We start from the raw sequence: 22,355 nt of genomic DNA on the forward strand, positions 1-22,355 counted from the left end.
TAGAATTTGTAACAAATTCATTCTCAATTTAATAATATTTCTGTTTTGTAGGTTGGGCAGTTGAGGGAGGTATCAACTAAAGTGAACAATGCAGACCTAAAGTTGTTTTTGGAAGTTGAACTTGGGCCGGTATATCTTCACTGCATAATCCGGATTTTATCCTTAAGAACATTTAATCAGTGTTTGAGTTATTTTTCGGCTATTCAGGACTGGTGCATAATTGTTGCTTGGAATTAATAATTTCTATGTACAATGTCCTTTTCTGGCAAGATATTTTCCTGCGCTAAAGTTAACTCCATATAATACCTCAGGATCTGCGTCCTATTCCTCCACCTGAAAAAACTAAAGAAGATATTCTGCTTTTCTTCAAGCTTTATGACCCTGAGAAAGAAGAGCTCCGGTACTATTAATTTATTCCCTTAACACTATTTACTCTATGCTCTTTCTTCTCACTCTTTGACGTAAATTTCTCCCATTTTCCAGATATGTTGGTAGACTTTTTGTGAAGAGTTCTGGTAAACCAATAGAGATTCTAACAAAACTAAATGAAATGGCTGGATTTGCTCCTGATGAAGAGATTGAACTCTATGAGGTTCTTTTCCTGTCGAGTTTTTGGATCATCTGTGCTTTTATCATTCTTATTTGACTATTCTATGCCTTATGTGTAGTTACATTAGTAAAAAATATCTGATTGGTTGTTATCCATGGTTTAGGAAATAAAATTTGAGCCTTGTGTCATGTGTGAACACCTCGCTAAGAGGACATCATTTCGATTTAGCCAGGTACCTTGCTTTTTTGCTAGCTAGTTTTTTGTAAAGTGACATTCACTGTAGTTGTTAATATATTTTTGTTTCCTTGTTTGCAGATTGAAGATGGGGACATCATTTGCTTCCAGAAATCTGCTCCTCCTGAAAGTGAAGAACAATGCCGGTATTCTGATGTCACTTCATTTTTGGAATATGTGCAAAATCGTCAGGTACAATATAGTGAAACTTTAGTAAATATTGCTTAAGGTTCACTAAGGTTTTTGGTCTGTAAGATAATTAAGTGCAGTTTCAAAGGATTGCTACTGTGAAGTTCTAATTCTTGTGGATCTATTCTCTTTTGATTTTGAAGTTGACATAATTCCAGGAAGGATGGAAATTTTAGTTTGAAATCTTTTAAAATTTATGAGATAATGATGACAGCAAAACGTGAAAAAGTGTACTTGCTATGTGTCGCACATGCTGCCATGTCGAATTGTACAAATTTATCATACCTGTGTTTTGGGTGGAACATCTATTTATCTTACATCATGTTAGGAAACTCAAAGAATGATGTTTAAAATATAGGGTTAAGAATCCGATATATCCTTTAAAAAAAAAATGCAAAACTCTGGACTGAGCTAACTTTTATATCGGTCACCCACTAATATAAACAAAATCATATCTCAGAAAGCTAATGTTTACACTTTGGTCTGAAATTTTATTTTTTATTTTTTTGGATAAAGAAGAGATTGTCATAGCTTGATACCAAGGACAAAAAAAATACCGTGATAGATGGAGGTTTTGCTGTGGTTATTATCTTGGTGGGGTGTGGGGCATGTTGGGTGGGGGATGGGATTTTTGTGCTCTGGTGGAATGAAGGTGGATTTCCTTGCTAAGAGGTGAGCAAGGACTTGAGAGGTTTTCTGATCACATTCATGGTTGGGGATCTCTTGGTGATTCCTTGTAGGCACTTATATTCTGGAAGGGTCCCAGGGTTAGGTTTAGGGCTTATCTGTTAGATAGTCCTTGGTCTCTTCTTTTCCTTGGTCCTGCAGAGCGGAGCACTACTTGGTTTCAGCATTATAAAAGAGGAATTGATGATTTTTTTAGCGCATAAGAATAGGGAGAATTTAATAATTTTTTTGTTTCTTGTAAAATGAAAAACTCCAACATTAGGCAACTTTTTTAATCCATCAAGGAAGAGTGTAGTTTAGATGTTTATTTTCTCCCATCCTGCTAAGATTAGCTTTGCTTTGGGCGTCCATATGGTTTGAGGTTGTATCCAAATTAAAAATCAATTCGGACAAAAGTGAACTAATTCTAGTTGGAGGGACCCCTAATATAGAGGAGTTGGTTAGAGTTATGGGATGTATAGTGGGTAATCTCCCCACCACTTATCTAGGCCTCCCATTGGAAGCACCTTGCAGGCATTCTTAGGATTGGGATGGGGTGGAGGGAAGATTCTAGAGAAGACTGACTATGTGAAAGAGACAATACTTATCAAAAAGAGAAAGGCTAACACTAATAAAAAATACTTTTTGTCATCCCCAAAAATGGTGAGTGATAGTTTGGAAAAGATACAAAGGAATTTTGATGTAGGACAACCCAAGGATGGTTGCCTACACTCAAAAGTAGGTGGGCTAGGATTTTTATTTTAGAGTATAAGGAGAGGATCAAGGAATAAAGCTTATGGTAGAGAAAAATAAAATATAAATAATAGAGAGAGAAGAAATGATGAAGAAAAAATAGACACCTTAGAGTCTCACTAAGGTCTTCTAGGAGTTTCACTTAGAAGAAAAATCAATAGAGTCTCACCATTGAGGATTGCAATACTTGCAATGAAAAAACATGATATTATTAATATCAATCAATTCATTACTTATGAAAAAAATAAAGAAAAGTATATCAATCAATTCGTTTCTTTGATTTACATCGATTATCCTTATCTATAGGCTTCTCTAAGAAATCCAAAGTCTACTAGAATTTTAATAACCTATTGTGACTCTAATTCTTATTGTCTTATAACGTAACTAGCTAATCCTAATTTGACTAACAAATACTAATCATTGTTTAATTCCAATTAATATTAATTCTAATTTGATTTCAACTAATACTAATTCTAATTTAATTCCAAGTAATATTAATCTTGCTTTCAATGCAACTAATACAAAAGTCGCTTTCTTGATATATATATATATATATATATATATATATATATCTTAGAGATTCATCTTTATTAGATTTCCTTTGTTTGGGAGGGGCCTCAAAGAGTAAGCTGCATTTGATTAATTGATCTATAGTTTGTATGGATAAAAAATCAGACAATGACAGAGCGCGACCTGTGATTGAATGAGAGATTGATCGACGTCCGAAGAACGCTCGATCGAAGGAATGAGTTAGAAGTGAGATTTTTATCCCCAACGACAAAGGAATGAGCATTTTCGGGGACTAGCCTGCTTCCTATTACTCAAGAGGGCAATTGTCTGGTCCGGTTCTTTCTTGAATGGGCAGCTGAGGTGTGGGAGGGGGGCAGTTTGAACCTTAGGTTTATAAGGCTATTTGATGATTGATGGTTAGAGGAGGTGGAAGTTTTCTTTCAGAGACTTCTTGAGCAAATTATTAGGAGGGAGATGGAAGATTATTTGGTTTGGTTGAACATGAAGAGTAACAACTATTTTGTGGGAGTTGATCTATGCCCCTTTTGTTGTTCAATGGGTGATGTATTCTTTGGTGAGAGGTGCCCTTTTTAGTTATCATGGGTCTTTTGTCAGAAGGAAGAGAAAAAAGGCTTGGACATTATGGAGGGAGAGCATTTGAGAATATTGGAGTAGGTGTCCAAGCTCTTAAATAGTCATTCATGTACCATTTGTTGGAATGGGTTAGGGTGTCTATAGGAGATCACTCCTCATCCATGTTGGACTTTGTGAAGTGTCTTGGCTCTAAGTAAGGTGTGCTTGCCGTTTCTTGTGTTCCCGTCTTGTTTTTTTGGCCTTTTTTTGCATAATTTTAGACCTTGCCTTGTTTTTTGGCCTTTTTTTGCATATTTGTATGCATTTTGTATATGTTATGCGCCTCTATATATGCTGTTTATACAAATGATATTTTACTTGTCAAAAATAAAAATAAAAATTCATGGTCGTTAGTGTTGTTATTTTATCATGATCAGTGTAGATGTTGGACTTCAATACCCAATTCTTAGTACTCCAAGATTCTATTTATGTTTTCTCATTTTGTTTTCAAATTCTAGTGAATCTTTTCTTTTGACTTCTCTAATCTCAGGCTAGTTATTTGTATGATTTGGTGCCTTTTAGGTTGTGCATTTTCGAGCTTTGGAGAGACCTAAGGAGGATGATTTCTGTCTAGAGTTGTAAGTACATCCATCTAATCAGTGGTTCTGACATGATGAGAATCTGTTGTTTTTATTTGATGTCTGTAACCCTCTTTCATTTATATTATTCAAGGTCAAAGCTACACAATTATGATGATGTTGTGGAAAGAGTGGCTCGTAGACTTGGTTTGGATGATCCATCCAAAATCAGACTTACATCTCACAACTGCTATTCCCAGCAACCTAAGCCCCAACCAATTAAATATCGAGGTGTAGAGCATTTGTCAGACATGCTTGTGCATTACAATCAGGTTGCTTTCACAAATACTGAGACAAATTTGATGCTTGATATGATCGTTTGGTTTTTTTTTTATATATATTTTTATATAACTTTTAGTAACAGAAACTTCTTCCTTCTTCTTTGGCCTTCGGTACAGAGTTCTGATATTTTATATTATGAAGTTCTAGACATCCCTCTTCCAGAATTGCAAGGTCTGAAAAATCTGAAAGTTGCTTTTCATCATGCTACAAAGGATGATGTGAGTTAATGAACTATCTATTTTCCACCATCGTACCTTTCTATATATCATTGTTGTTTTTTTTAAGCCTATTGTGCAATCTCATTTGGACTATTTTCAGGTGATAATTCACAATATTAGATTGCCTAAACAGAGTACTGTTGGAGATGTGATTAATGAACTTAAGACAAAGGTAAGTATGTTTTTCTGGGAAAAGTTTCAAAAGGATAGTTTTTGTGTTGTTATGAATTACTAAGGTTCTCTTTAAGCTCTGTTTGTTAGATACCATTTTCTAGTGGGGAAGAAAAAAAAGAGGTCCTTTCTTTGGACTAACTTTCTGTGTTGATGGAGGGGAAAATTTTTCCTCAAGCATTCTCATGAAAGTCATTTTCAACTCTTCCATCCAGCATTTAGGGGAACACATCTATCAGTATACTTGTTTCTGTTGGTTATTATGTTGTACAGTTATATTTTTGTGAATGAGCTTTCGAAGAAGCATGGCCTTAGGCAAATTTTTTATAATTCTCTTGTGCATGTTCATAGGTCCAAGAACAATTTTTCAGTAGTTGTTGTGGTTAAAAACTTACTCCTGTCTGGTGTGCATTATGGAACAGGTTGAGTTGTCTCATCCAAATGCAGAACTTAGACTGCTTGAAGTTTTCTATCACAAGATTTATAAGGTAATGGCTTTATGATTGAACTTGAAGTTCTACCAATATAATAGTGTTCTTTTTCTGCTAAACACAGACTCTTTTGACTTGTCACTCTTTGTGGAGTTGATTACTCAGTGACCCTTCTCCTGAATGTTGCTTCCTGCATCTTTGCCATATGATCCATGTGCATCTGATTTGGAATGAACTTCCTTCATGTTCAATAATTTGGATAAAATTTTATATATTCTTCTTTCAACCTCTTCTTTTCTACTTGTTTATATAGCTCATTATGCTGTGATATTGCCTTGCAGATCTTTCCACCCAGTGAAAAAATCGAGAATATAAATGACCAATACTGGACACTCCGTGCAGAGGAGGCAAGTGTCTTTCTGCCCATATGTTTTCTTCCATTAAACAGCTTGGTGAATATTGAGCAGTAGCCCTTTTTACATGTCTTTTGTGTCCAACTATTTTTATGCTATATTTCCAGAACTTTATTCTATGAACAACTATCTGATTGAATAAAATAGGACCTTGAAAGTGCCAAGTCTATACTTTTGTGCAATATAAAATGTGATATAAACAAGGAAAATGCTGAAACAAACAGGCCTAATTTTACACAATGTTAACTGGCATAACTATAACTTATGATAAAAAGTAGATCTTCTTAGCCATTAATTTGGGTAGAAGGCAAAAAAAATAGAAAAAAAAATGGTAGGTAAAGAAGGAAGGTTAGGTAAAGGAGTAATAAATGGAAATGCAGAAAAAGTGGAAGAAATTAGTTGAAGTTAGAAACAATGATTAGAGAAGGGATGGGATTAAAAGATCATATTTTAGGAGAAAAGGGTTGGCTTCTGTCAGGAACTATAATGTATTTAACCGTTGAGAGGATCGGTTTGATCATTGAACTTTAGATCGATGTACACAAATATCTTTACTGGTGTTCTCATGTTGGCTAATCTTATCTTGAACTTTTTTAATCATCTCAGATTCCAGAAGAAGAGAAGAATCTTGGTCCCCATGATCGCTTGATTCATGTTTACCACTTCACAAAGGAGACTGTACAGAATCAGATGGTATTGAATATATATATTTTTGGTGCTGAAAATAGCTAGGCATTGCAATGTACTTAAATTCTTATATTCCTTTTATCATGCCTTTTTTGACAGCAAGTACAAAATTTTGGTGAACCCTTTTTCTTGATCATCCATGAAGGCGAAACTCTTGCTGAAGTTAAAGAGCGCATACAAAAGAAATTGCAGGTTCCGGATGAGGAGTTTTCAAAGGTATCTTTGTGTCCCTCCTCTCTGTTGCAGTATGCTGCAGCAGTCACTAATCATGAACACACGCTCACACACTGTATATACATGTCGCATATGTTTAAAAAAAACCTTTGTATCGTATATCATAAGTACTATTGTCTGATTTGAAATATGAAATTTGGTTTTTTGTTTTGTGATCAGTGGAAGTTTGCTTTTCTATCACTGGGTCGTCCAGAGTACCTGCAGGATTCTGACATTGTGTCCAGCCGTTTTCAGGTGTCTTAAATTTAAAATTATTTTTTTTCTTGTGAATGCCGATGGCCTGTGCAAAACTTGTGATTTATCCTGATAGGGTTTTTATTGGATTTCGAGTTTAAATGTTTTGGTTTATTTTGTTCAGAGAAGAGATGTTTATGGTGCTTGGGAACAGTACCTTGGGCTGGAGCACTCTGATACTGCTCCTAAAAGGGCATATGCAGCAAATCAGGTATAGTGATATGTATTTTTTAAATCTATGTAAGGTTTCAAAGCATTGGTGCTGCAAAATATCTGGTTTGGTTTATGTCAATTTCTTTGTTTTTTTACCATGTCATGGACTGGATTTTTCATTATTTTTTAATTTTTTTATGTAGTCATAGTTGTGCCAGAATGGGTACAGGATGCCCTGGAAACCCTTAATTGTTGTTTTTGATCTCACTCAAAATTTTGCAGAACCGCCACACATTGAGAAGCCGGTTAAAATATACAACTAGAAAAGGATTGATGAAACCTCCTTCAGTGCATGACTGAACCCGATATTTTCTGAGTGACACATACATTGTGAAAAGGGAAAAGGATGAATGGACAACAACAGATTGGAACACAACAAAAGCAGCTTGCTTTCACAAGGTTTCTGTAGGGTTTGGTTGATTGTTGGTTTTGTAGGGCATATAATTTTTTTTTTCCCGTGATGTGGGGGGAGAGAGGGGAGGTCTTCTCCCAAATGTGGTCATTCAACCCTGAGCTTTTCCTTGTCCTTTGCTCTTTCTTGATGAGAGGGTTAAGTGGGTTTCCATTTTCCGGTTCCAGTGTAATCTAGCAGTACATAAAGAAGATTTTGGATAAGGGATGTATACCGGGTATAGTGGGGGTACCTTTTTACAATCATTCTTTTTTCCTTTGTAGTTCTTTTTCCCCTCCTTGTCTCCTAATTGGTCCGGATTTTCATTTGATGTTTTATTAGGGGATGGGGGTTTGTATAATGGTTGGATGAAAGGTCACATTCTAATCTTGTGTAAAAGGTACAACTGCCAAGCCCAGATTGGTTTTCTACGAGGTTTCTCTTTAGTTAAATTATTGTTTCAAGGTCCATTTTACTTGCGATATCCAGTGAATAGAGAGTATTAAATTCTCGTGTATGCAGTGTTCGAAGACTGACGGCACCCAATCTCTAGGGTCAGAGACGTTTCTTCACCTACCATCTAATAGATTATTAAAGAGAGAATAACAGCAATTTCTACACGGATTGGTTTAAAACCTTACTTGCACTCAGATGCCTGAATTCTCGACTTGGCTCAGGAGTCTGGTAGCCAACACTCTGGGGTGCGAAAGTAATAACCTTGTTAGATTGATTTTTGAGATGGGATTGGCACCATATATCTTTTGTCATACAATTCTTGATAAAATCTGCGGTTTATATTTGCATCCATCAATAAAATGTCTTTACACATCCATTTTGACACAAATTCTATTGACGCATATACTTAAAACCTTTTAATATAATTATGTAATATATTGATTATAAACAAATGATGTTTTAATATTAATAAGAAAAATTAAATGTGAATAGAATGATGGAAAGTACATTATGATTATGGGAAAGAAATTTTTTAAAAATTAATGTAATAAAAAAAAAGTGATTAGGAGGCCCAGTTTTTTTGTTAGAATAGTTTTTTGTTTTTCGTAACAAAAAAAAATTGAAAATATTATTGATAATTAGAAAACTATTTTATGTTTTGTATTATTTAAGAACATAAAATAAAGTGTTTTTATAGAACATTTTTTTTATATTTTTGAGAATTGTTTTAAAAAATTATTACACAAACATATATAATAATTAAAAATAAAGTTTTAGATATAAAAATTATTTTTAAAGTATATTTTGAAGATATATTTTTCGGAACTGTTTTAGAAAATAGTTACCAAATATGACCTAACCCTTTTATAATATAATATTAGAAAAATATTTTATAAATGGATAGAATAAAATATAAATTAAAATAAGATATTAATGAATAGAATTCGTATAAATTTAAAAAATAAATCATTTATTGGATTTATGAAACAGCAATCGACTTCAAACGGGCTCTAGATTAATTGTGGATTGAAATCTTTAGCCAAGTTCCAAGGGGACTCAATTATCGGGAATAGATTTGGGGTGTATCAGAAATCTAGTCACATGTAGCCCAGTAGTCCAGAAATTGGACCGGCTTAGGCCCAGCCCACTATCACATGACCGAAACACACTCTAGGGTTTGATGGCAGGCAGCAGAAGGAGCTCCAATCTGAGAGTGCTCGAAAGCGATCATTCCTCTCCAAACTCTGCTTTTCGGCCGTTCTTTGGGTTCAAACCTTCAAGGTGTTCTTCCTAACTCTATTCCCAGTTAGTTCAATGGACTTTTAGATTATATAGAATCGTTTGGGTGCTGAGAAAATAATTAGAAAATGAAACTTTATTTAATATTTCAATGGACTTTTAGATTATGTAGAATCGTTTGAATCCTAAATTTTTCACAATGTAGTGCTATGTTTTTATTTATTTATTTATTTTTTATTTTATTTTTCTCATTTTCTTTGTGACCCAAACGGAGGGTTGGATTTCACTGTCAGATTGGGAATGTTATTGCTGTGAGTTTTGATTTCTAGGGTTTCTCTTTAAATGGCTGTGGAACTATTGCTAGTTTGGATTACGGCTCACACTGAATTTTTTTTTAGATTGATGGTCTTTGCTAGTTGGGAGTGTTTTCTGGTATAAAAACAAATGCAGTTTACATACAGAGAAAAATATGATAGAAGTGATTAAAATTTTCACCAATGAACGATTCGAGAATACAGAAAAATGCTACTTAAAATTGAGGCTGCTGAGGGGCCTTTTCTTTTTTCTTTTCTTTTCTTTTTTTTTTTAAGCAAAAGAAGAGAAATAACTTAAGAATGAAAATGTTGTTTTCTTTCATTTCTGTATTTTTTTTAAAATCTAACAGAGGGCTAGGTTTCTCTTGGAATGCATGTAACCTGTCTATGCTATTTTTGAAAATTTTGAACTCTAGGAATTCATTCTGGACTGACTACATGGAAAAGGCCAAATAATCACTGGGGTGTCATTTCCCTCATGGTGCTAAAACCATTTTTAGTTATAAGGCTGAATTACTGTGACAATAACCACGGAAAATTTTTCACCTAGATGAAGAAATATTAGAACAAATCGACTAATTTTGAACAATGTTTTAAAAAGCTAAAGGTGGTCTTGAGGCTTTTTGCCAAAATGAGGTGAGGCATAAGCCTCGAGGCAGAATGAAGTGTAAGCCTCACCTTAAACAAATAAATAATAAAAATTTATCAAAAAATAAAAAAATACCCATAAAATCACAATAAAATTGAACAATATAAAAGACAAACTAAGACAAACTTCATAATGATAAAATTAATTATTTTCTATTGTTAATAATTCTAATTAAGTTAGTATTTCCTCTCATAAAATTTAACTCTCTCTCATGGTTTATTTTTCATTGTCAATAATTCTAATTTAGTTCCTTTTTCTCTCATAAAATTTAGCTTTCTCATGGTTTTGCCAAATAATTTTTAACATTACTACTACTATCACTAGGATCCTTCAAGGAATATAATAATACCCATTTGCTATGTTATCCTCCCCATTTGTGTTAATATCCACATATCCTTCTTCTTCGTCCACCCGCTGTGGTGGTATATTTTTTTTTTATCTATTAATAATTAGATTATATGTGAGATCAACCACTAGGAGTGACAACAATTCCCTTATTCTTCTCAATCTTTTTTTCGCTTCCACTTTAAAAGTTAACTGAAAGTTTAAGCTGTTATTTTGTAAAAGGTTTAATAAAGTGGGAACTCAATACAAAATTCATGAAATCAATATTAGAAGTCTACAAAAGTATAGATAATAGAACCCATTAAAACTCATTGAATATCGAGACTTGAGCCTCTTATAAAATATATACCAAAAGCTCATAAAGACCGAAAACCTTTTGGATATTTGAGGCTTAGGCCTCAACAACCTTGATGCTATAGCCTCAAAGTTATAAGCCTCAACAAGGTGAGGCTATAGTCTTGAGGCTAATTTGTAGAGCCTCACCTTGAGGTGAGCCTCAAGGCATATCGGTCTCAATATCTTGGAAATGAATTTGAGAAAGAGAGGAATTTGTAAATGGCGCGATTTGGAACATGGTTACTGGTTGCTGACTTGGCAAGTCTCGAGGCATATCGGTCTTAGTATCTTGGATCAATATATCATGATGCGCACACTATATTAGTTAAAAAAAATTCAAAAAACTCTAAAAGACTCATGCAAAATTTAGAAAAAGAATTATAAGTTAGATAGATTAAAAAAATTAATAAATTAACAGCTATCATATTTAACATTATCTAAATAATTATAAAAATAGGTGTTGCAATTAGTTTATGGTAATGTTAAGAACTAAGTTTTTTTAAAATAGTACTATAATCATTTTCATGCCAATTACCAATTTTTAGTAATAGTACATTTTGAAAATAAAAAATAAAAATGATAAAGGTGATTGGTAAAAATAATTATTTTGAAAATGAATGAGCTTGCAACTTTTGTGTTGTAAAACTGAGTTGTACCATGAGTTGGTGAAGTGATTCATATTTCAGTTCAAACCGAGTTATTGTTGAACTACATGATAGTAACTTGGGTATCAAACTCATCATGGCCATAACAAAGGTGGATATGATTCGGTCGATTCGTACCATTATCAGTCGTTACTTTGAACCGTGATTTGGAGTGACAAGTGTAATTAGTTCAACCACTGATTTAAACATCCATTATTTGTAAAGGGGAATATCTTGTAAATTGAATCCTTCATAATTTCTTATGCATTTAGCTAATAAAAAGGGAAAATTCTTGGGCAGTTTCTATAATTAATCTTATATGAGTGTATATCATCCTTTATGGTGGAGAAAATCTCATCTTACTTGGTCTTCTATTCTGAAAATTTCAGGCCTCTTCCTTCCAACTGTTGTGAGACCTATATTGGATTCCTTTTAAGCATCCAAGCAAGTTCATCAACCTGCCCTAGGTGATGTAAGTATCAAATTTTGCTAAATGTTCATCTTGGTAATCAATTCATTTTGTTTTGCTGTTGAATGGTTACATATTTAAACTTACTTTTAGAGTTTGAACACATTTTCATTTGTAAGATAATAAGTAATTTAAGAAAGTATGTGATGTATGAAATTTCTTGTACATTACACTATTTCACTGGTAGCTTGCCATCTATACATGGTATTGTTATTATTAACTCTTTTTCCTAGTTGGACGGATTTATTAACAATAGAATGTCTATGCTCTGTATGCTTTATCCTTTCATCCTTTCATTTAACCATTAATGGGGCAGACTTGGGTCTAACAATTTTATATAAAGAAAAATATTTGGCTTGAATAAAATTCACTAAGTACCTACCATGTTATGAAAATAGAAGCCTTTGGAAGAAAAGGAAGAGCAACTAAAGAAAAGATATAAACTCTTACCTTAAAAGGGAAAATGAAGAGCTCTAAAGTGCAAAATAAGTATCTGATAAAAAATGCTAACTAAGTAAGTGAATTTAATTTTATTAGTTATAACTGAGAAATAATAAAAAGGTGAATTTATTATAGTCTTTAAAGTGATTTTGTTATGGTTGTTTTAGTTAAATGATAATGTGAAATATGAGGAAATGAGTGATATATAGCGGTATTTTAGGAAGAAAAATTCTACCAACTTTTTATACTTTTATATATAGTTATAGATTATAGATCATAGATTATAGATTATAAACCATCCTGGTACTTTTTCTTTCTCTGTTTCTTCCTTGGGGACATGGGCAGCTTCTTATCCTTCTCTTGGTAGGACTGGTCTTGGTTCAGAGGTATGTGAGGTGGTTTTTGCTGTTGATTCTCTGGGAGAGGATAGCGGTCCCCTAAGGATGGTTTTGGTGAACAACACTTCGTTGGAGTTTGAAGAGACTGGGGTGATCCTGATCGAAGTTGCAGTGGGTGAGAAGGATAAGGACGAGGGGTCATGTCTTGGGTTGGTTTCAAGGGCAAAGGCGCCTATGGAGAATTGGTCCTCAAGCAACCTGACATTCTGACTTACAAGTTGGAACATGATACAGAAGTTCAGCACACCTGATAGGCCTTCTTTCTTGTATGCTTTGTTTTAAAGATAGATAGGATCACTCCTTTAAGAGGAGCCACACAGCTCAGTCACAGTACAAATGGCATATGCAGGAAAACCCGAAAACAAGATAGTAAAGGAAAAAAATGCAGAGCAAAATTACCTATGACTCAACCACATACAAAGTCTACATAGGATGCATTACCCTCTTCATAGAAGATGCCCCCATAAAACTAAAGTACAGAACATGGGTTCTACCTTGAAGAGGAAATGTTTTTTATCATCAAGAACCTATTCCTTTCTCTTCATATGCACCAAAGAGTACTAAAAGGAACTGAATTCTAGGCTGGCTTTCTCCTTTGCCCAAGAAAGCATTATGCCACCCCACAAGGTCATTGGTGATCTAACGCCAAAATGGAAACAATAAATAAAATGCCTGAAACTCATGAGCAGATAAACATTTTGGAGTCGATCCTTACCTGCCCTTTTTGCAATTCTTTTGTCTGCCTTATAGCCCTTTGGAGTATGAGATTGTATATCTGCAAGAAGCCCATTTATATCAAGAATGAGGAGCTTTTTCCTCAAATCACCTAGAGGTGCTCTTTCTTGTGGAGCCTCCAACTCATCTTTGAACTTCTTGTTTTTCTCTGCTATCTGCTTGGAGGAAGGATCATCAGATTTAGTATCTGAAATTTTGTCGTCATTGCTAGTGGGTTTCAAATCCCTTTGCCACACTCCCTTTACAGATGCAGGTCTATTGTCTGAAACCTTTGCAGCAAATTGACCAGTGGAGGCATCATCAACAACTGTTGATAAGGCGTCACTATGGTCTTCATGAACCTCCAGTGAGTTATCCTGTTTTTGTATTAAATCTGATGAGGTTGGCATTATTTTTTCCTTGGTACAATAACTTTTCAATACATCCAGTTGTTGTTCACCAGAAAATCCAAGCACTTCTGGTGTACTCCAGTCATTACATATCTCATCACCATTTTCTGGACTGGAGCGTTTATCAGTTGATATGATATTTCGGTCAGATTTGGAGAGGTCACCTTTCTCTAGCAGCTTATTTTCGAGTGCATCAGGCCTTTTCATTCTATTTCTCAATTCTATATCTTTCAGCAACAGGATTCACACTGGCAGGGCTTTCAGTTGTTTATATGTCATTCTTTTAAGTTACCATCAACCAGAGATTGCAGAGTTGAATCTCCTTCTAGTAGAGTATCTTGCACTTCACTCATGGTTATCAGAAAATTATCAGGTTCATTGAAGACCTCCATATTTTCAGGCAATGTTCGTTTTGTTCTCTTCACCATCCCTGGATTGATCTTCAGATCATTTTTGGTCTCCTTTACCATCTCCTTTTTCTATTGGGTCCTGCAATGATGGAAATTTAGTTCGAAAAAGGAAAAGATATATACTAATATAACACAAATCCAACAGTTCATGATTGTATATTATGCAAATAACCAAATCAATAACTTAGCAGCTCCTATGACTGAAGGATTGGATTGATAAACAGCTAAGAGACTATTAAAGGATGAGGATGGAGTAATTTTAAGAAGCCCTCAAGCTTCCATGAACTTCTATTTTTATTTCTGCATAAAGTCCGTCTCTAACAGACATTCCAATACATCAACAGCTTTGTTGAATCTGTCCTCCTGTTCTTCTTGTTAACAAAATAAGCAATTGCAAAAATTCCAGCTTGAATTGTGCAAGTTTGGGTGCATTTTCTTTGTGCTCCTGTTGCTCCCATGGCTACAAAACAGGTATGCCTAGATCATTAGGCTAACTCTCTTCTTCCAGGCATTAATATATAGTAACAAAGTTCCCAACAATATCAAAATTGAATGTTTTTTTTAATCTACTGCAAATGCAGCTAATTTTCTTTTTCATTCAAAACCAAACTACAATTTAATTTTCCCTCATGATATTCAATAGTGCTCCTCAAGCTTTTATTCCATCTACATGTGTTCTAGAGTGCAAAAGCAAACTTATACTTATGAAGTTAACCACTTGTACATGTTTTTTCAAATTATCAAATATATCAAAACAAGTTGCACTAGTTCTTCTCAATGTAGCAGGAAATTTGAAACGCTCTAAAATAAGCAAAATAGTACAACTTACAACTAAACAACATCTGAGGGTATTTGGGTGCAACATTACATGGGCAAGGAGTGCTCTTACAGCATGACATGGTGAGGAAAGTCAGCTTTCAACAACTGGTTGGGCATGCCGACAGTGGGCTTTGAGGCTGAGATCTTGGCACTCCTCAGAAAAATGAAGACTAGAAAAGAGGTAAGGGGGCAAGAGGATGGGAAGAGAAAGAAGAACTCTTCTTCAAAATCTGAAAGGGAATTAAAGAAACTGGAGTGTTCTGTGAATTACAAGGGATCAGAAGGTAATCGATGAGGGTGTGGATAGGGAGAGTGGGAAAACACAGCAGTGGGTAGAAGATGCTTTTTATCATCATTTTGGAATGTTAGATGGGCTTTTGCTATGTTTGGGTCACAACAACCAGTTTGGTAGGCAGGCCTACAAGTAGGTTGTCTAGAGGTACTTTGTTTTCTCCAGGTCTTTTAAGCTTTAGGCTTTAGGATTGGTTCAGGGGCAGGTTGCTGTTGCCATTTCCTTTGGCTTTCTGGAAGGTGCTTTTTGTATACTCTGTGTACTTTGAGGCACCTCTTTCAAGGGCTTTTAATTTAATCGCTTTTTTACCTATCAAAAATAAAAAAATTATAAATATACATTGTAGATATAGATTATAGATTATAGATTATAAATATAGATTATAGATAGATAGATATAGAAGGATAGATGTAGATAATTAAAGTAATTACGTTCTTTTTGTTAGATTGACAGTGTTTTCTATCTGGGAATGTTTTCTTGTATAACAACATATCTATTTTAGATGCATATAAAATTTCAACCAATGAGGATTCGGGATTCACATTGCTTAGTTAACCTCAGGTTTTCTTCTTCTTCTTCTTCCCTTTTTTTTTTTGGGGGTGTAGAAGATGAGAGAAAACATAGGAATGGATATTTTGCTTGTTGTATCCACTAGTTGTTGCCTTTCTTTGGTTTTCTCATTAACTTCCAAACTAATTGCACTAATTTTTCTGTGCAGATGGTTTGATATTTGCTAACTGGTTTCTTTCTTATTATTTTAGCATTTTAAGCCATGGTGGGCTGGCAGAGACATTTACGGAATGTATTTACTCAAATTGGGAAAAGAGTGGAACATAATTACAATGTATCTGCTAACTTTTCTTGTTCCCGGTTGGAGTCATCACCGCTAGTAGGTAAATCAATCTCAAATCTCTTGGTTTAAGCATGCTAAAAAATCATCTTCCTCACAGGCATTTAGGAATGCCAATATAAATTTGAATTTGACAATTTTATCAACTTTTTTGAACAAGCAATATGTAGAAGAGTATTGTTTCTTTTTTCCTGTTTTGCTATATGAAGTTGAGCTACTGGCCTTGAACATATTATTCTTTTTATGCATTCAGAGTTGCTATGACTTAGAATTATTCAAAGTTTTGATGGCTGAGTAACATGGATTACTTTTACAGGTGAGTTGCCTTATTTGCAAAGGCTGTGGAAATTACCTTCCGCTACCATCCCAAGGCCTTATTACTATTATTTCCAACAGTTGGTAATGCTTACTTGTCCTTCATATTGATTAGTATTCCTTCTGGTTAGTACAAGATTTATGTAGTTGGTTCCTCACTTCCTATCCTTCATTTTAGTCAAACCATGGAGGAGTTTGGTTCTGTATCTCTCTGTTTTCTTTTTTGAGAGAAATATTTGATTATTTGTGTCACTTCCCCCATGACGAATTCTATTTTCATCAATGTATGTGCTAAAAAATACATTGTTGTGAATTTCTCGATGTGCTATTTTTGGGGTTGTGAACGACACCAAAAATTGAAGATGGAGAAGACTGCTTCCAATTGTGAATATGTATCTTTTCATTTTGTGGTCCAACGTATGACACACACACACACACACACAAGTGTAAGTGTTGTCTATTGGTTAAACGTTCAGTATGAGTAGGTAGATATAATTGGTGTTGGATCATTTTAAATATTTATTTATTTCATTTTCTAAAAAAAGGCTTTAATTTGTTTCATCTTTTGTTGTTTTAGGGAATTTCTAGTTCAAGGCAGCTACTTGCAGATTCTGATGTAACACCTGTTGCTTCTCCATTGACACCTGCTTTGGCATTAAATGGTGGAAAAACTGAAGACCAGAAAGTTGTTTCCAAGCCTTCAAAAGTTCAAGCAGTTCTAAAGGGCATAAAGCAGGTATAGCATGCCAGATTTTTCTGCAACTTTTATCAATAATCATCTTAGGTCCTTTTTTGAATATATATGCACTGAATCTGGACTCTCAATGTGATTCTTTTTCTGTTTTGATAAGTGATGCCCTTAATGAAATAATTCAATTTATTTGTGTTTTGCATATTCTGCTAGCAGTTGAATGAGCTTGTCTTTGTTTTTTAGTACTTGTTTTGTGTAAGGTCACTATAAAAGTTAAGAAAATAACTTAATATTTATTTTCTTGTAGATAAGTTATGTTAGCCTGATATACATTATGCATCCTTTGTGGTGGGTGATGGGACTAGAATTCGTTATTGGGAAGATTTGTGGTGGGAGATCAACCTTTGTGTTCACGATTTCTAAGACATTTTAGGGTTACCACAACTAGAAACCTATCCATCTCAGCCATCTTAGGTAATGACACCTCTTTGTCTTAGGATCTTATTTTCCCGTCGGAATCTAACTGATGTGGAGATTGAGGATCTTGAAAGACTAATGACTTCACTCTCCCATGTACATTTGTCTCAATTTGTTCCATATGTGAAAGCTTGGGTACTTTCTTCTTCAGGAGTATTCTCAATAAAATCTTTTTCTTAGCCTTGTTCAATTTATCGTTTCCACTCAACTAAATTTTTGTTGAAATCAAGAGCCCCCTTCTAAGGTCATGACCCTTGCCTGGTTAGTGGCACATAAGAAGATAAATACCAATGATATGCTACAATTGAGAAGGCTGTTCAAAGCCTTTAATCTTGATTGGTGCATCCTATGTAGGGGATTGGAGAGACGATTGATCATCTCTTCTTATATCGTCCAATTACTTTGGGGATATGATACAACATATTCTCAGGCTGGGTGATGCTGTACGAAAAATAAAATGCAAGGAGAGTAGTGTATAATTGAAAGTACCCCAGGAATCACTCTTAGAAACCTTTAGGCTTCACAAGCAAGTACTCTTTGTATCACACAAAGAGAATAGTGGTTATTGGAAATTCATTCATTGATTGATTCTTTTCAAAAGACTAATCAACTACTATATAAAACTTTTCTAGGGACTTTATAACTCTTTGGAACTAGTCACGTGGTAATTATGCAATTTGAAAATAACAAAACTTAGACTGACTATGAGACCACATTAAAGACTATTGGGAAATGACAATGATAATGACTGCAACTGGTAACTTATAACCATTGACTAGACCCATAATTTGATTTCTGAAAAATACTTTCTAGTTTGAACCCATATTGAATTATATAAGATCCCCAATTAAGCCCATTATCATCTAGAGAGTGCCAAATTAAAGTTTGGGCCTTGGAGCCCACTTCTTTGCGCCTTTGATAAACTTTTAAAAGCGGCTGCCACTTGCCTCCATCAACTCCCCCTGGCTTAGGAAAAGTTGACCCTAATGAGTTAAAGACATGAAATCTCTCATAAAGGTCTTGATTCAAGTGTTGGAATTCCTTATCCGTGATCCATGTGTAATCTGAAAGTGGTCTCCCTCTCCATTTGACAGATACTTTTGATAGCCACCTCCTCTAGTTGAAACAATGTGGTGATCAATAACATCTTTAATTTCCTCCTTTAAATGAGGAGCTGGTGGTAAGTGAGCATTTTGGGCCACAATTAGTTGTAACATCTTCAGGATTAGAACATAGCGTGAGGTCCTTGATGTTGAAGATGTTACTAATGCCTATATTTTTTAGTAAATCAAGAACATAAGCATTAGAACTAATTTTTTTGAGCACTTTGTATGGACCAACATTCTTTGAGTGAAGTTTCTTGTATATACCCTTAGGATATCGTTTAGGCCTTATCCTTACCATAACCATACCTCCTTCCTTAAAACCAGCAAACTTTCTTTTCAAATCACCATGTGCCTTATAATTCTCATTTCTAAGAGCAATCTTCCTTTGAACATTGTCATGTAAATCATGTATATGCTTACTAAAAGCAGCAGCTTCAACACTTGGTTGTGCTTAAATTAATAGGCTTCCTGGGAAGCAAGCCAGTTACGATATCAAAGGGCTGCTATTGGTAGACCTATTTATTGAACTATTGTATGCAAACTTAGCCATTGAATTGGCCATCAGTTTGAGGGTGAAAGGCTGAAGAAAATTTCAGCTTTGTGTTCAGCATCTTACATAAGCTTCTCCAAAAATAACTCCTAAACTTTGCACCCTGATCAAAAACAATAGTCTTGGGCAAACCATGAAGTCGAACAATTTCTTTGAAGAACAATTTAGCAACATGGACAGTATCCCAAGTCTATGAACATGGGATAAAGTGCACCTTTTAGAGAAACGATCTACCACGACAAATATGGAGGCATGTCCCCTGAAAGTTTTTGGCAAACCAAGGAAAAAATCCATGCGTAGGTCTTGCCATGGTTCATGTGGCACAGGAAGTGGCATGCACAGTCCAATATTTTTCTCCCTTACCTTTGATGGTTGGCATGTGCGACATTTAGAAACATTCTTAGCCACATCTTTTTTTAAACCTGGCCAATAAAAATGATCCTCTTATCATTACGATTGTCTTTTATCGCTTCCAAAATGACCAAATGCTCCTCCAGAATGCAATTCCCATATCACTTGCTCTTGAAGTGATGTGTTAGGTAAGCAAAGGCGGGTCCTTTTGAAGAGGTCTTCATCATGCAGCAAAAAATTTGGATATGCTCCCAAGTTCCCTGCTACTAAGGCAGCATATATAATGCTGAAATCCTTGCAAGAATTATAATCCCACTTCAACAAATTAAATCCCACAACCTGTATAGCTATAGAAGAAAGGAATACACCACTTGACTAAGAGAATCAGCTGCCTTGTTCTCAACACCAGATTTATGCTTAATAACAAAGGTTGTATTCTTGTAAGGAGGCCCATTTCGCATGATGCTGGTTAGGCTTCTTTTGAGAGTTGACATACTTGAGAGCTTCATGATCAGAATATAAAATGAACTCCTTTGGAAGGAGATAATGATGCCAATAGTGCAAAGCTTGAACCACAACATATTTCTTTGTCATATATTGCATATTTTTGCTTTGCTTCATTCAGTTTTTCACTGAAAACTGCAATAGGATGTCCTTCCTGATCCACATAGGTGTTTTTGCTTGAATTCATCCCTAGTAAGTAAAGGAAATCTTGCTGTTTCTGTAATTTCTTAATCAAATGGTTACTCCATGGTTAAACAGCATGAAATAAGTTTTGCTATTTCTGTAAATCTTTTCTGTCAGAGCAAGTTAAACATTAATGGTTTGTTATATGGGCCACCAGATACTCCATGCAGCTGCATCCAATGGTTTCGCCATTTAGGTTGCATTTGTTATTTAGGAACTTGGAAAGTTTCCTTTCTGCACAATCAGATACTTCATGCAGCTGGACCCCAATGCCATGAACTTGTATGTGAAATTTTGCAACTTGGAAAATTTCCATTCTGTGCAACCCTTTTTAATCGCTTCTAGTTCACTTGGTTTCAGAGTCCAAAGAAGGTCAATTTAGTTGCTGAATTAGTTCGTGGCATGCGCGTTGAAGATGCATTATTGCAGTTACAATTGACAGTTAAGCGAGCTTCAAAAACTGTCTATCAGGTAATTTGACTATTCTAAACATTGACAATGTGGTTGTTAATTATCTTTTTTATGGTAACAAAAGGAAAGCACTGACCTTGTACCACATTTTCCTTTCCCGATTTCTCATAAGAACAATGAACTTAATTTATGGATGAGTTAATCTGACACTCGATCTAATCTTTGATTCTCGGAGGTGTTTTTGGAATTTCGAAGAAAAGGAATTTAATAGTGGAAGTTCAATACTACATAATAGAAATCTGTGTCATGCAGGTTATACACTCAGCACGGGCAAATGCAACCCATAATCATGGCTTAGATGCAGATCGACTCCTAGTTGGTATGTAATGCAAATCAATTTCATTTCTGTTTTTGATATATACACTGCTAATAATTGTACCGTCTTTTTCTTACAGCGGAGGCATTTGTAGGGAAGGGGTTTTTTAAGAAGAGAGTGTCATACCATGCTAAAGGGAAATGTGGGATAAAAGTGAGACCAGAATGTAGATTGACAGTGGTAGTAAGAGAGATGACTCCTGAAGAGGAGGCTAAGTTAGCCAAGCTGAGAGTCAGCAATTTCCGTAAACTAAGTAAGCGGGAAAGGCGGCTTGTACCACATCAGCTTATTGAGACAACTTCAATTTGGAACCGCAAAGCAAATGGTGGCGTGGCGTGACAACTTCATGAGCAAAACCTCCTCCCCTCTTTTCATATTTTTTGTAGTAGCTGTCAAAGATTGATTGTGAGTGCAAACTATATACAATACGAGCCTCAAATTATGGATTTTACAAGCTCCGTTGTATCCCTCAATTTGTTCTACATAGAACAACCAAAATCTGGCTCATGGAGGCAAAATAATCTGTCCAGTTGGTATTGGGTGGAACTCTCCTTCTCCTTCTGTATAGATGACTTATCTTCGTGACGCATTTTCCTTGTGGGGGAGAAGAGCAAAAAGTTGCTAAATTTTGCTAGCAGATTTATGAATAATTGTCAATTTCAGTTCCATTCAGGAGGAGCAGAAGCGGGTGTTGAACCCACGGTATTTTTGAAGAGCTCACAAAGTACTCCTACCTGGTGTATACTCTTCTCTTTCTCATTTTTTAAGACCTTAAAATTTATCTTAATTTTATCTAAGGGTCTCCAACGGGCGGGCCGGGCCGGTGGGCTTTTTGATTTAAGCCAAAATGGCTTTCAAAAAAACCAAGGGAAGGGAGAGGGGGGATTTGAACCCTTCCCCTCATGCTTAAACCTTAAGGGTCTAACCAACTAAACTACATTTATTTTATTTTTTATTAATTGAGTTAGTTATATTTATATAAAAATAAAGTATATTATTTAAAAAAAAAAAAATTAAAGACTCCAACGGGCCTAAGGGCGGGCCGGCCCGGCCTGGCTTGTTGGGCCTAAAATTAGGCCCACGACCCGGCCGGCCCAAAAACCGGCTCGGGCCGGGCCTAAAGCGGGCTGCGGGCTTTTTGGAGACCCTTAAAATTTTTATCAATAAATTTCAAACTCAATTAATATTATATTTTTAATTCTTAATTTTTATTATTTT

The 22,355-nt window shown here is 35.0% G+C and overlaps 2 protein-coding genes across 6 annotated transcripts in view; both read left to right on the forward strand.

Moving 5' to 3' along the window:
- The window catches only part of LOC117920233 (ubiquitin carboxyl-terminal hydrolase 12), a 38,584-nt gene extending 30,359 nt beyond the window's left edge, over nt 1–8,225 (forward strand). For 4 of the 5 annotated variants that reach the window (XM_034837644.1, XM_034837645.1, XM_034837648.1 and 1 more), the window contains 16 exons: nt 52–129; nt 312–400; nt 484–592; nt 714–782; nt 866–976; nt 4,058–4,113; nt 4,208–4,385; nt 4,512–4,613; nt 4,714–4,785; nt 5,207–5,272; nt 5,557–5,622; nt 6,235–6,321; nt 6,415–6,531; nt 6,709–6,783; nt 6,908–6,994; nt 7,910–8,225. In XM_034837644.1, the coding sequence (XP_034693535.1) occupies nt 52–129; nt 312–400; nt 484–592; nt 714–782; nt 866–976; nt 4,058–4,113; nt 4,208–4,385; nt 4,512–4,613; nt 4,714–4,785; nt 5,207–5,272; nt 5,557–5,622; nt 6,235–6,321; nt 6,415–6,531; nt 6,709–6,783; nt 6,908–6,994; nt 7,910–7,993 (1,446 nt within the window). In that variant the 3' untranslated portion in view covers nt 7,994–8,225. Of the gene's footprint in view, nt 1–51; nt 130–311; nt 401–483; nt 593–713; nt 783–865; nt 977–4,057; nt 4,114–4,207; nt 4,386–4,511; nt 4,614–4,713; nt 4,786–5,206; nt 5,273–5,556; nt 5,623–6,234; nt 6,322–6,414; nt 6,532–6,708; nt 6,784–6,907; nt 6,995–7,139; nt 7,206–7,909 lie in introns of those variants that run through there. The other variant, XM_034837646.1, reaches the window with a different exon arrangement.
- A 3,534-nt stretch (nt 8,226–11,759) lies between these two features.
- Nucleotides 11,760–21,807, forward strand: LOC117920237 (50S ribosomal protein L22-like). The gene is made up of 7 exons (XM_034837655.1): nt 11,760–11,842; nt 16,085–16,216; nt 16,490–16,572; nt 17,066–17,224; nt 20,711–20,821; nt 21,074–21,140; nt 21,217–21,807. The coding sequence occupies exons 2-7, from the start codon at nt 16,096–16,098 to the stop codon at nt 21,474–21,476; spliced, it is 801 nt and encodes a 266-aa protein (XP_034693546.1). The 5' UTR covers nt 11,760–11,842; nt 16,085–16,095; the 3' UTR covers nt 21,477–21,807.
- The last annotated feature ends 548 nt before the right edge of the window (nt 21,808–22,355 follow it).

The sequence above is a fragment of the Vitis riparia genome, chromosome 8, assembly GCF_004353265.1.
Source record: "Vitis riparia cultivar Riparia Gloire de Montpellier isolate 1030 chromosome 8, EGFV_Vit.rip_1.0, whole genome shotgun sequence".
Taxonomy (NCBI): Eukaryota; Viridiplantae; Streptophyta; class Magnoliopsida; order Vitales; family Vitaceae; genus Vitis; species Vitis riparia.